The sequence below is a fragment of the Neophocaena asiaeorientalis genome, unplaced genomic scaffold (genome assembly GCF_003031525.2).
Source record: "Neophocaena asiaeorientalis asiaeorientalis breed wild unplaced genomic scaffold, Neophocaena_asiaeorientalis_V1.1 scaffold77, whole genome shotgun sequence".
Taxonomy (NCBI): domain Eukaryota; kingdom Metazoa; phylum Chordata; class Mammalia; order Artiodactyla; family Phocoenidae; genus Neophocaena; species Neophocaena asiaeorientalis.
The window spans coordinates 8,285,245-8,299,269 of record NW_020174645.1 but is presented as its reverse complement, the minus strand read 5'-3'; the positions used below and the strand labels follow the sequence as shown (position 1 = coordinate 8,299,269).

The 14,025-nt window shown below is 41.2% G+C and overlaps 1 protein-coding gene across 4 annotated transcripts in view; it reads right to left on the bottom strand.

The window, feature by feature from the left end:
• The window catches only part of CIT (citron rho-interacting serine/threonine kinase), a 168,507-nt gene that overhangs the window by 127,191 nt on the left and 27,291 nt on the right, over nucleotides 1-14,025 (bottom strand). For all 4 annotated transcript variants that reach the window (XM_024758531.1, XM_024758532.1, XM_024758529.1 and 1 more), the window contains exons 6-8: nucleotides 8,220-8,362; nucleotides 7,227-7,320; nucleotides 1,049-1,252 (exon numbers count right to left, since the gene is read on the bottom strand). In XM_024758531.1, coding sequence (XP_024614299.1) covers nucleotides 1,049-1,252; nucleotides 7,227-7,320; nucleotides 8,220-8,362 — 441 coding nt within the window. The remainder of the gene's footprint in view (nucleotides 1-1,048; nucleotides 1,253-7,226; nucleotides 7,321-8,219; nucleotides 8,363-14,025) is intronic.

Here is a 14,025-nt window from a genome sequence, read left to right as displayed (position 1 = left end):
CCCTCTCCCACCCTATCACTCACTCCCTCCTGCGTGCTCCCCGTGTTCTGCTTTTGCACATACACGGTGTATTTTGATTTGTGTGATGATGGAGAAAGAAGGCCGAGAGGGCCTTTCTCCTTCTTGCCCAGAACTGCAAACCTGGTACCTAACAACTAACAGTGCCTAGTGCACTTCACTCGTTACTGAATGAATGGATGGAAATGAAGGAAACAAATGAGCCCCAAGCATCATCTCAGGGGAAACTTTAACTCAGGAGTAGACTCAGGAATGACAAATAATGTATGTATGTATTAAGCATACAAAAAGTGTACTATACATAGAAAAATATGCATTAAGCGTCCCAGGAAGAAATTGGATGATATATAAAAACCTGTGAAATACATTCTTCTTCCTTTTGGTTGAAACTAAAACATAGATATTCATCATATCCTTAAGAAATGGGCTTACTATAGTGACAAATACAGTTATTAGAAAACAGGTTTAATTCTACTTTATGTATCTATTACTGTATTTCTAATCCATGTCTTTGACTTTTACTACCATGTTTGACAGCCAGCAGTACTAAGCAGTATTGCATATAAGAACATGGATTTCAAAGCCAGACTGCCTGTGCTATTTTGGGCAAGTTACTTAACCACTCTGTGCTTTGGCTTCCTCATCTGTAAAATGAAAATAATAATATCATCTACCTCACAGGATTGTTTGAGGATTAGCCAAGTTAATGAACTATATTTCACAAATTTTAAGACTCCCATTTTATTCACATTTGACAACACTGAAATCAATGAAATATCCTAGATTAATGGGCAGCAGTTTTTCTTTTTTAATGGTACATAAAATGATGGCATAAGCTTATAATTACTGGCAGCTGAGAGTCAATATAATACAATTAATAAAGCATTTAGAACTGCTTTTGGCGTAAAATGCTATATAAAGTAGTAGCTGTTATTATCCAGAACTGCTGGTTTACATTATAAACTTTCATTCACACAATTTTAAACGACATTTCTCAATATTACTTCAAAATCTAATAATGGCTCTTTACCTGGAAATTCATGATGTTGTTGAAGGTTCTGGCTGAGGTTCCCTCAGTGAATGGGGACCTTCCATAAACCATCTCATAAGCAATAACTCCCACTGACCACCAATCACAGTCTAGGCCATAGGCACCTTTTCCATCCCCATTCATGACGGTCAACACTTCAGGGGCCATGTAATCTGGGGTCCCAACTGGGAGTTTGGCATTCACCTGGAAACCCATAAATAAAATGAACACAGCAAATTTTCAATTATCCTCAAATGGATTACCAACAGACATAAGCTGATTTGCCACTGATTACTATTCTCCCAGGCACTTGAACTTTCTGTCAAGTGGCACAGCACCAGGAAAAGCAAATGATTCACTAACTTTAAAAAAAAAAAAAAAAACACATAATATAATCCAAAGGCAAAGGGCCCAGGGTTGTTGATGATACATACATTTAATTACACAAATGAGAATTGGGTATATACCTACAAAGGAAGATGTCGTTCCTGATACATCTTACTGATATGACAGAACTTCTCTTACGTATGAAAACAGTAAAACGATAACAACATGTAAAGATGAATCTAAAAGATCTACTCATTATTGAAAAACTGGCAGCTAGCTGGCAACACAATACTGCAAGCATGTGTTATATCTCAAGTTTAAATATTTGGAGCCAACATTCCTATTCGGCCCACCCGCAGGGCAAGACATGATAAATAATTTCTACCAGAGGTCAAATGTTAATGAGTTCATTTTCCTCACCCCGAAATCCCATTTCTGTGGTTCCCTCCCCACTGTTCAGAGACACAGAGCCCTCCAATCCTATGGTACCGAAGCACCTGACCTTGACAAAGAAATATCATGACAATGTACGAGGTCTTTTTATAAAGCTAATATATTCCATTTAAAGAACTGTCCTTATTTCTGAGAATTTGTCCTTCTGACTGGTTTAGTGTTTAAACATACTTTGTTTCTTGAAATGATGCAGATGAAAAGGGTATGTTTTCTGCCCCTCACCCCCACTCCTTCCTAGGCAACCTAGTAAGCTGGCAAACTTTTGGTCTTCAAAATTGTCTTGAAGTTTTATTGAATCATGAAATTTGAAGTCTAAGGATCACCTCTCTAACCTTATTCCCCATCAAAACAGAGAGGGCCTGTTTTGGATTGACCAGTTGTCCAATAACCCTACATCTAAAAAGGCTTCTCTCACAGCACCAGCTACATGGTGCAAAAGAACTCTCTCCCCATTAAAGGGTGTTAATTGCCCCTGAGTGAGCTGAGAGATTTTATAGGTATGGCCACATACCTTTAAGGCTGCGCTTTATATCAAGAAAGTCAATTTGCTTTGCTTTGCTTTGATTTGATTTGAATGGAGATTGAGAGGAAAGTCAATGTTTAGAGAAGATGCTAAGAGGTCTCCTTTCCCCAGTGATGAAGACCCAAGCTCTTCCAGCCTGAAACTTTAATCTGGTCTGTTCCTCTGCCTCAAAGACCCATTGTTATAGGAAACAAAATCATTGTCCCTACTCCCTCTCTTTTCACCCCTTCCCTCAGGCCCATCACAGGCTTTTTTCAAACCCTAAACCCAGAAAGCAGTGCGATACTGTTATTCTTGACACCAGTCAGCCATCACTTTGAGCAATAGGGCTTCCACTGCAAACACATGCCTGGGCAAGTTAGATGGTCATGCCACCCAAGAAACCCACAGGCCTGTGCTGAGGGACTAAAGTGAGGAGAGAGGAGAAAATATTTGGTCTAAGACAGGACACCTTAAGCTTGAGGAACTGAGTGTAGCTTTGGTCAAGGGGAGGCCTTGATTTTGGGAAGCTTGAGCCAAGACTCCTGTCTTTTAATGTGTGTGTGTTAATGAGCTCAGCACAGAACTGAGATTAAATTACAAGATTTTGGAGGAAAAAAAAAATCCTGAATGCTGACAACTAGAAATAAATATCTTTTTTTTTAATTGGGGTATAGTTGTTTTACAATATCTTTAAAATATCAAAACAAGAGAAGGAAAACTGTAACATCTTGGTTTGACTAGGTATTGGTAATGCCACTGTATAGTTGATTAAATGCTTACCATTTATGCCTAATTATTTTGCAAAACCATTAATACACAATCCTCAAATATTCATCATTTCTATGTATTAGATTTTATTTTATCATCACACTAGATTGTTTGGGGATATTCAGTTCTCCTGAATATCCTTAGGAGATGGCAGCTCCCAGGGCTTGGTCACTTACTCACAACCAAAGAATTGAAAGGAAGCTGACTGGGTCATGTTTATCAGCACGACCCAGCAAAAGGTATAAACTGTCAATGCCTCATTTTCAAACTAATGGTTAGACTTACCAAAGAGTTGGATGACTCTGCAACTGTTTTTGCCCCATAACAGGTATGTGACTATACACATTTATGTCTAACAATTTTGTAAATTTCCAAAATTAAAAAAAAAATTCCCTAGCTTGCTTTCTGTACTTCTCCTACCACAGTAATTAATATCAATTAACAAAGACTTTTAATGAAAATGAATGGCTCCTAAGTTTCCATTAGTTACTGACCTCCAAGTACATTAAACCTGTTCAACATGTAATCTGACACATCTTGATAAGGATTTTGCAAGATCCTTTCACTATGCTCTGGTGGCAGTTCACAGCCAGCTACTCTGGGTGAGATATTAAAAGTGGGACCGTGTACTAGGAGCGCAGCCTGACTGCAGTATAACCATCTGACAAGGCCCCAGTTTTACTGAACTTTAATTTTCCCTGTATTGACAGGGAAGAAAATATACCAGTTCAGGAGGAGACAACAATAAAATGACTAGGAGACAGAAGAGTCTGTCACATTTTCGAGAGACAGAGGGTTGAAAAGAAAAGAAAGGAGGGAAGGAGGGGATTAACCCAGCAGATTCTTTTACAAGCAGAAAGCAGATGGAGAAGAAGCTAAGAAAACCAGTCTTCCTCCTCCCAATCCCCTTCCTGTAAAAATGCTTATACGTAAAACTGTTTCAAACCTAACTTTACTCCTCTGGCTGCCCAGGGTAAACATACACCTGCAGAAGCAGCCGGAAAAAATATTCTCGCTATGTTGTTCCTCTCATGGAAAAGTAATAAAATCTTTTCACTCCTCCATAAATCTCAAAAAGGGCTATCTCCTATGGGTTTCCAACTGCTAAATGGTAGTGATTATCTCTTAACATGCTATATAATGCTCTTTATTTATAATCTCCTTACAACTGTTTTCACAAGGGCTGAGTGAGACAGACTGGAACTGTTAGCTGTTTGCCATTCTCTGAGATTCTAATAAGGTGAAGTGGGTGACATCTCTGCTCAACACCCAAACTCCCAGGCAGTATGGTCCACCTGGAGGAACATAATGAAAATACTCCCAAGCAACATTCTGGCTAAAAAGCTTAAATATAAAGACAATGGAAGATGGGAAACTCAACAGATCTAAGATTCACAAATATCCAAAATACAATGACCATATGTGGCAGGTGGTAGGGAAAAGGATGAATGGATTTCAGGTAACATACAACAATTTCAGCAAGTGTGAACTATATTTTACATAGTATATTTTGAGTACTAAAAAAAAACTTTTAAAACCTACTTTAGACCTATAAAACATTCTATTTAAAGGAAACACAGTTCACCCACCATCGCTGATCAAAAATACAAAAAAAAGAAAAGTATAATTCTATATCCACACTTGATCTAGATTGCAAATTGTTGATCTTTTATAACAAAAGGGCCTTTGCACTTAAAGCAATGCTAAAATTCCTTCTCATCTGCTTGTCACATTCTGGCCCTACGAGCACAAAGTGCTGGGGAGGCTATCCTCTAAGAGGAGAGGAGCTACAACATTCTCAAGTGTGTAGGACTGAGGGCCATTATCTCCTTGACCATCGAGCGGCAAATAAACCTGAGTGCCTCCGGAGGCTCCCCGCCTGAAGGGAGTGTTGCTACCGCTCGCAGAATTGGAAAGGGCAGTTTGCAGCACTGAAAAATAGACATTTAAAATGAAGAGGAGTCCTGTCTCTCCACCGAGGGCTCTGAAGACAGCGATTCCAGATGCAGAGATAGGACCTTACTCTTTATTCCCATTTCTTTCCCAAGCAGTGACTCTGGATCATAACGGAGTTTTCTCAGTAGGTTTTCTTATCGCAAACACACATTGCCAGCTCGAAGTGATAAGCCTTCTGATGCTTCTCAGTCCACGGCCGAGGTTCTCCACCACGGGTGATTCTGTCCCCCAGGGAACACTGGGCAATGTCTGGAGACATTTTGGTTGCCACAACTGGAGGGGAGGGTGCCTCTGGCATCCGGTGGGTAGAGACCAGGGATGCAGCTAAACATCCTACAATACACAGGACAGCACGACCCCCAACAAAGAATTTGCTAGACCAAAATGTCAGAGGTGCTGACTACATACCTAGGCTTCATTTTATTTCCAGATGCCTGATTTTATTAAGGTCATTAATGCAAGGTATAGGTTTTTGAATCCCAGATGATAAAACTTTGCATGATTTAACTTTTTTTCTGTACTTCATTCCACTAAATTGAATACCTAATTTTTCATGCCTGTTTCTTCTTTTTTTTGGTCTGCATTGGGTCCTCGTTGCTGCGTGTGGTTTTTGCTAGCTGTGGCAAGCAGGGGCTACTCTTGGTTGTGGTGTGCGGATTTCTCACTGCGGTGGCTTCTCTTGTTGTGGAGCATGGGCTCTAGGCACATGGGCTTCAGTAGTTGTGGCTCACGGGCTCTAGAGAGCAGGCTCAGTAGTTGTGGCTCGCTGGCTCTAAAGTGCAGGCTCAGTTGTTGTGGCGCACAGGCTTAGTTGCTCCATGTCATATGGGATCTTCCCGGACCAGGGCTCGAGCCCATGTCCCCTGCACTGGCAGGCGGATTCTTAACCACTGCGTCACCAGGGAAGCCCTGCATATAATTTTTAAAACATAAAATTCTTTGATACTCTAATCTAATTATTAATGTAATGATCAAGTGTAATAGATTATAAGCACATAATCTGAGCGGGGGGGGATAAAAAACAGCCAGTGCTAAGGTGGAAAAACCCTGACCTCAGACAAGGTAAGGAGCCTGTTTTTCCAAGAGCCTGAATCTGAAAGAAGTTATGTCAAGTGGGCCTCAGATCTGCAGAACAGGGAGGCCAAACCCTGGAATGCAAACAGTTAACAAAACCCGGATCCTTTTCCTCACAACAACATAATAATACCCACCTTTCCTCCAAGGAACTTGAGGGAAAAAAAGGAAATTTTATATATTGCCCTTCGTAAGGACTAAACTCTCAGACCCAGGAGGCATTCTGAAGAGCAGCCACCCCTCACCTCTTCATTTCTGCATTTTAACTAGAGCCAGTATTTTCTAGAGGAAGAATAAAAGCCCAAGTTTCTAAGGATTTGTCCAGATCACCAAGTGATTCAGTTGGGAAGTTAGTCTTAAAATCTAAGTCAATTTTTTCTTAGACTTACCATTTTTTTGCATAGTTGACCTGAAAATTTACATTTTAGTATGTACCAACTTTATTAGGTTTCTAAATTCTAATTATCTTTTACTTTATCTTTTTCCTAAAGTATTCTCACTCTTGACCTCAATAGCTACCCTCTTGCCTTCCTATTAGCACATGGAATACAGCTTAATAATTATTAGTATGTGGAATACAGCTTAATTTTTACCAAAGGTCCAGGATTTAGAATCGACATTTTGAGTACTTGGTTCTTAAAGCTTAATGCTTGGTTCAAATTCTCTGGTGATTACTTTCAATTTCATTGCATAGGAAATAGAGGATTTGAGATAAATAAGGTTACATTTCATCAAAATATTTAAAGTGAAAAAGAAAATGTAACAGAAGACAATCTATTAACAAGCAAGGAAAAAGAAGGGAAAAACAAAATAAGCATTTTCCCATCTTTTAATCCAAACTATAAGAATGTTCCTAAAAATGTTTTGTAGGGTATTAACAGGTATTTTACATAAAAGGGTACCAGATCAAGTAAGTCTGGAAAATCGCTCTGTGTCCCCATCCCCACCCACCCTGCAGAGAAATCATTTCACAAACTGAAAGATGAGGGCTCCAGAATGTCGCTCAAACTTTATCCCATGTTTTCCAAATTTATGAGGACCTCAGAACACTTTGTAGTATAAGCTCTATTAAGTTATCTTATTCTATTGTGTTACCATCTTATTTGAGTTCATTTTAGCAGCTGATCCAAAATCCACCAGCTTGATGTGTCCCATTCGGTCAATGAGGATGTTCTCGGGCTTGATGTCTCTGTAAGAAAATCAAGGCCACAAATTAGTGTTATCTTCTCCATGACAATCATCAAGCAACTGCTAACCTAGGATCTTGCTTCAGCCACGAATCTTCGTGTCTGTGGTTTTGCCATACAGACCTCCCTACTGATGGACATACATAATAAGCATTTTGCAAAACAAATTTAAGTAAAAGAATGAGAGAGAAAGAATAGAAGGGAGGGAGGGGAGAAAGAGAGGGAGGAAGGAGAAGGGAAGCAGAGAAGGAAAGGGAACAAAATAAATGTTATTAGATGGATTATTCCTCCTCGAAACACACATTTTACCTCAGGAGAGCTAAGGCCACAAAAAGCTAGGGGATGTGCCCAAGGCCATGTGGCTAGTCAGTGGAAAAACTGAGACACTATTCAGGATTTTGCGGTTCCTGGTCTAACCATCATTCCATTCCCACAACATTCTCAGATGCTCGTAAAACACTAGCTGAGTGAAGATGTAAAGAAACACTTTTCAACCGAGGATGCGGGGGCACACCTTTGTCAATTACTAACGGGCAAGGTCAGAAGTATAACTACACCCACTTCTGTTCCTCCGGGATAAGCTGCCTCCTTGCACAATTCAAATTCAGTTTTCCTACCACAGCACCCAGAGAACCCATGCAAGAGTTCCCGGTCTTATTAGGCGCATTGACAGATCCTACCAGCAAACGTGAGAATGTCACAATTTTAGATCTATTTCGCCATTGAATGGGTAAGCTGAAACATCTGCCATTTTGGAAAATTTGCTTTCAGTAAATTATGGTGAAGATGGGCTAGAAATTGGATGAAGCATTATTTTCATGCTGAAATCATTCACTCTATTTTAGGAACTCTTAGGTGATACAGACAAATCCCCAGTCAACTACCAGAGAGCCTCACTTACCGATGTACATATCCCATCTGATGAACGCTGTGAACAGCCAAAATGAGTTCAGCTAGGTAAAACTGAATCATATTTTCATCTAGTTGGTCCTCATATCTGTTCAAAAGTGACAGCAAATCCCCTCCAGGCTGATATTCCATGACCTGTATAGAATGCCAAAGTTATTAATTCTTCATACACCCAAAAAAGGGGGAATGTTCTCAATTGGATCCTCGAATACTACCTGACATGTTATAATTACAATGTCTCCACAAAGCAATGAAGATGTATGAGACATACTGTAAGTCATGTAGGACAAGGTCCCTGCCCTAAGGAAATTACACCCGTTACCCAAGAGAATCAATACAATGAAAGATGAATCCTAAACACCATGTGCAATGTTTGCAAGGCAAGCTTGAAAAGTGGAATTAAATCTACCCACTCACCCACCCACCCAAGTAGACACCCCAGACATTCCCTGGGATTAGGTACATAGCATAGACAGAAATTCCTGGAGGGCAAGAAATCCTCTTGCATCCTTTCTGCATTTCCCTCAGCACCCAGCAGAATATAGGAGATGGGCAATAAACATGATACAATCTATTCCTTAAACAGTCAGTGTGGAAGGCAACCTGACCATCTCTGTTAAAAATTTTAAGTATGAACATATACCCTCTGAACCAGTAATTCTGCTTCCGATGATTTATTTTACAGGAACTTACAATAGTTTGGAGATAGACAGATAAAGAGATTCAATGAAGCATTGTTTGTAACATGGGAAAAAGAAACCCTGGAAATCACCCAAACAGCCATCACTAAGAGACTGCTAAAATATGATTTATCTAAACTATGGGACAAGAGGCAGATACTAAAAATGAATGGACTCGATCTATTCATTCTGCCATGGAAAGCCATCTATGATGATATATAGTGATGCCCTAAAGAGGATACAGTAAAACTTTTTTGTGATTAAAAAAACATATATTACATTTGTTAGTATATACTTAAGGGAAAAAACCTGGAAGAATATAAAGTACAGCCTCAGGGAAAATGTTTGATTAGCAAAAGAAAGTCTTCCACCCCAAGAAACTGAAATCCTTCCTCCGTCTGATGATAACCGGGGGTGACATTCTTGAGTCGACACGAGGCTTGGAGGCTCATCTGCCCAAGAGGCTTCAAACCTCAGCCCGGTGACTTCACCTCTCTGCCTCTCAGTTTTGTCCTCTGTAAAATGGGGATAAGACTGAGTCCCTCGCAATGCTGTGCCTGGCGGCCACGAGATCCTCCACTGCTGTTCGAGTCCTTTCCTTTCCCTGAATTCACGGCACCATCCTCTCCGCTCTGGCTGGGAGAAGATGGGACCCATTTTGACCGTCTCTGCATCCACGTCAACCCCTCCTGTCCTTTGCTCTGATTTCCCATTTTAAAGCGTGGCTCATAGCCACACTTTAAATGTCTTTTATTTTAAGCTGTCTCAAACCCTTTCTGGAAAGAGGCAAGATTCAAATAAAAGTCTTTAAAAAAAAAAAAAAACACTAAATCTCACAAACCACTGCATTCTAGAAGCCAACTCTGGGATGTGAATTCTCTTCATCTTCCTCCAAACTTCTGTTTGCTTTCAGTCCAGAATTAGAAGAAAGTTCTAGTCAAGTAAGATATGGAGCATCTGCACATGTCCCCAGAGGCCCCAGGCTGGTCCAGTAAAGACTCTGCCTAGCACCAGGTCAACCCCACACCGGGGACCCTGGGAGGGGCCAGTGACTTGCATGCCCTCCCCAAGGGCCCCTCGTCAGCTGGCATCTTACACGTAGCAGATACTCAAGCAGATACTGGACAATTTGATCTAAGGTTCCATTTGCACTGCAACTGCTGGAAAAAAAAAAAACTGATTTATGAACTAACAAGAACAGCAGCACTGAGAAGGGGCAGCAGCTGACATGCAGACTTTATTTTCCCCAAAGTCTTGGCAGACGTAAGCTGCTCGTGCCGGTCCTCAAAGAGCCAGCAGGAGGCACCTGGCTGCCTGTAGCTCACCCACGTGTCCCAGCCTGGTTCTCCACAGGCCCTGGGTACACGGGTGAATGCTAATTTTTTACGTCTGTTTTAAATATATATTGTCATTAAAAAGGTCTTAAATATCCACACACACAAAGAAAATTCACACATAATAATGGAAGTACTCATGCTTTTAGAACCAAAATGTCTTAAAATATAATAAGAACAATGCATATTTATGACGACACGTTGCAGTTATAAATTTTCTAATCGGGCTCTATTAAAGATGTGAAAAAAATAGAACGGCTTGTGAGTTTAAGGCTGAGAAAGTCCAGCATGTAGCAACTGCTGGCCACTTTTAAGAGCTCACGAACGGACCACTATTTAACACTTAGCGGTGACTCCTGAAGATTCTATTTATAATGACTCGTGAAAAATAGTTCAGAAAATCAAAGCCATCTCTTCGAAAGGCAAAAAGATACATATTCTCTGCTCCTATTCAGAAGATCCAAATTCCTAAGCTGAAAATCCCCGCCCAAACTAGATTAGTCAAACAATTTTGACTGGTCAAACAATTTTCCATTTCTTCAAAAGCGCTCATTAATAAGCAACAAAAATGACAACAGCTGCTAGGCAGCATGCTCTGCAACATGAGGTCAAGAAAGATGTACTAAATGACAAACCTCCTTATCAAAGAACCTAATCGGACTTGACCCACCAACAAGATCCTAGATTACCATACTGCAAATTCCAACCATACACCATTAGGAGAATTTAGTTTGGGCATTTACTGGGAAAATTTGGCTACCCCAAGATGTTACCCCATCCCCAAACTATCTTACCAGGGTACAGTCACTCATCCTGGGATGAATGGAGCCCAAGGGAAGATAGCTTGTGTGTGGTCAAGCCAAGCTTCATCTACCTTGCTGTTGAGGATAAAGAAATAATAAAGAACCAGGACTTGGACACTTTCAGAAAACACTTTTGCACTTTCAAAACGGTACCAGATCAAGAGGCTCCAGAAAAGGGAATCCTTCTACACTGCTGGTGGGAATGTAAGTTGGTGCAGCCACTATGGAAAACAGTAGGAAGGCTCCTCAGAAAACTGAAAATAGAGCTGCCATACGATCCAGCAATCCCACTCCTTGGCATATACCTGGACAAAACTCTAATTCAAAAAGATACATGCACCCCTATGTTCATAGCAACACTATTCACAATAGCCAAGATATGGAAACAAGCTAAATGTCTGTCAACAGATAGATGGACAAAGAAGATGTGGTATATAAATACAATGGAATCCGACTCAGCCATAAAAAGGAATGAAATAATGCCATTTGCAGCAACATGGATGCAACTAGAGATTATCATACCAAGTGAAGTAAGTCAGAAAAAGACTAATACCACATGATATCACTTATACGTGGAATCTAAAATGTGACACAAATAAACCTATCTATGCAACAGAAACAGAATCACAAACATAGAGAACAGACTGGTAGTTGCCGAGGGGGTGGGGGGGAAGGATGGAGTGGGAGGTTGGGGTGAGCAGATGTAAGCTTTTATATATAGAATGGATAAACAACAAGGTCCTACTGTGTGGCACAAGGAACTACATTCAATATCTTATGATAGTAAAAAAAAAAAAAAAAAAAAAAAAAAGAATATGAAAAAAAGAATATATATATATGTATAACTGAATTACTTGGCTGTACAGCAGAAATTAGCACACTGTAAATCAACTAGACTTCATTTAAAAAAAAAAGAAAAGAAAAAAGAGGCTCCAAAAGCATCATCAAGTCACAAAGCAAGAGTTTTCAAGTCTTCATACCAAATGACATGCTGTAAACCAAAGACTGGGGTCAGCAGAACTGATGAACAAATTAGACCAAAGTCACCACCCAGGCTGTGCCAGTCCATTCACAGCACTTGGATTTGCCCCCAAAATGACTCCATGCCTGATTTTTACTATTCAGAGATGCCCAGGGAGGCAATGTTCCCCCCAGAAATGTGGCTCCTAACCCAAGAAAACTGGCAAGTCCTCTAGGGCAGAGCTTCTCAAACCTGTATGTACACCAGAATCACCTGGGGAAGCACTTTTTTTAAATGGATAAAACACATTCATCCACATAAATATGTGAGTGCCTATTATGTGCCAGGCACTATTCCAGATATCAGGAAAACAGCAGGGAGTCAAATAGACCAAAATCCCTGCCTTCGTGGAACTGTAATTCTAGTAGGAAAAAAAAAAGAATTCAGCAGTATGAAAGGGTGAAGTATGTCTCTTCCTCATCTCAACCATTCAGGGAGCTTGCTAAAAACGTGGAGTCCACGGACCAACCCCAGACTTCATGGACAAGCTCCAGGGGTGGGGTCCAGGAATCTGCATTTTTAAGGAGCTACTGGGGTGAGGCTGATGCAGCCAACCCAGAACTTATTTTATTTAATGTTTTCATTTATTAGTTTCTTTTTTTTGTTTGTTTTTGGGTTTTTTGGGCCCACTCTGCATGGCATGCGGGATCTTAGTTCCCCGACCAGGGATGAAACCCGTGCCCCCTGCAGTGGAAGCTCGGAGTCCTAACATCCTAACCACTGGACCGCCAGGGAGGTCTCCAGCCAGCATTTTATTGAGACCCGATGCTGATGAGGCTGCGGAGGCATCACAGGTCCTTAACTGCAACTAAATGACACGCTTCTACAGCAGAGGCGCCCCAGTATGAAGCCTGGCTTCAATACACCCCTCACTTCTGCTGCTTACATTTCTCCACTGACTTCCTGGAGCCATTCCGCGTATCAAGACAAGATCACTGGCAACAAAGGGCTGGAACATAACCAGTCCATGAGCACTGAAGCTACGATCCTGCAGGCCACCCCAAGAGTGATCACCAAGGCATGGTAATCAGAGACCAGGGAGACGAGAAGACGGAAAACAGCCCTACAGTGAAACAGCCCTGAACAATGTGACAACCCTGCAGATGGCAGAGAAAGCACAGCAGCTGACAGACCAGCCCAGCTTGGAGCTATAATGGACTTGCTCTCTTAAAGCAAAGACGGTCCGGCCAACAGAGACAGACCCTTCTGACGGCAGCAGTTACAGATGCTAATTAAAGGGCAAATCTTACATGTGTTTGGTTTGGAAGAAGCAGCAGCTTCTCTGCTGGTGTCTGCGTCTATACTCCGAGTGCTGGGATGGCAATTCCCACCAGTTGTTTTGTGTCTGGAACAAAGGATAAATGTGTGTATTTGTTGTGTGTGCGCACGCATGCACATACACACGCATGCTTGCATGTACGTGTGTGCATATCGGGGTAGATATGTAATAGTTCTTTAGCGTTCTATCCCAATTTGCATACTGGTGTCATCAGAGGCATACCGTGCTGGCCACATCTTAGAAACGTGTCCTTGAAATGCCTGCACTACAATCAGCATGACTGAAAGTGCCATGAAAATGTAAGGATGCTACTGGCATCGTTACCCGCCCTGCCCAGTGTTCGTGATCTTTGGCACAGGGGAGGAGGGAATGGATACTCCAAGCAGAGTGGCCCCTGGCACAAACCCTAAATTATTCTTTTTGAAGGGCAAGGTGACCAAGAGAAAAAGAGTGAAGGCCCTTTATTTCAGAAAATACGAATCCCAGCCTGAGTCATCCTTCTGTTCAAAAAAATCCTCATTGAGCATCAAATCATCCAGAGTCTTGGCAAGAAATCGCACACTCAAACTAGGTAACTGAGGACATTAATTGAGGAAAAGCCTATTTGTAAAGGTGTGGGTGAGGTTAAAGGAAATGAACATGGGATGCTGAGGCACCCCGGGACTAGTAACAGCAGGGGAG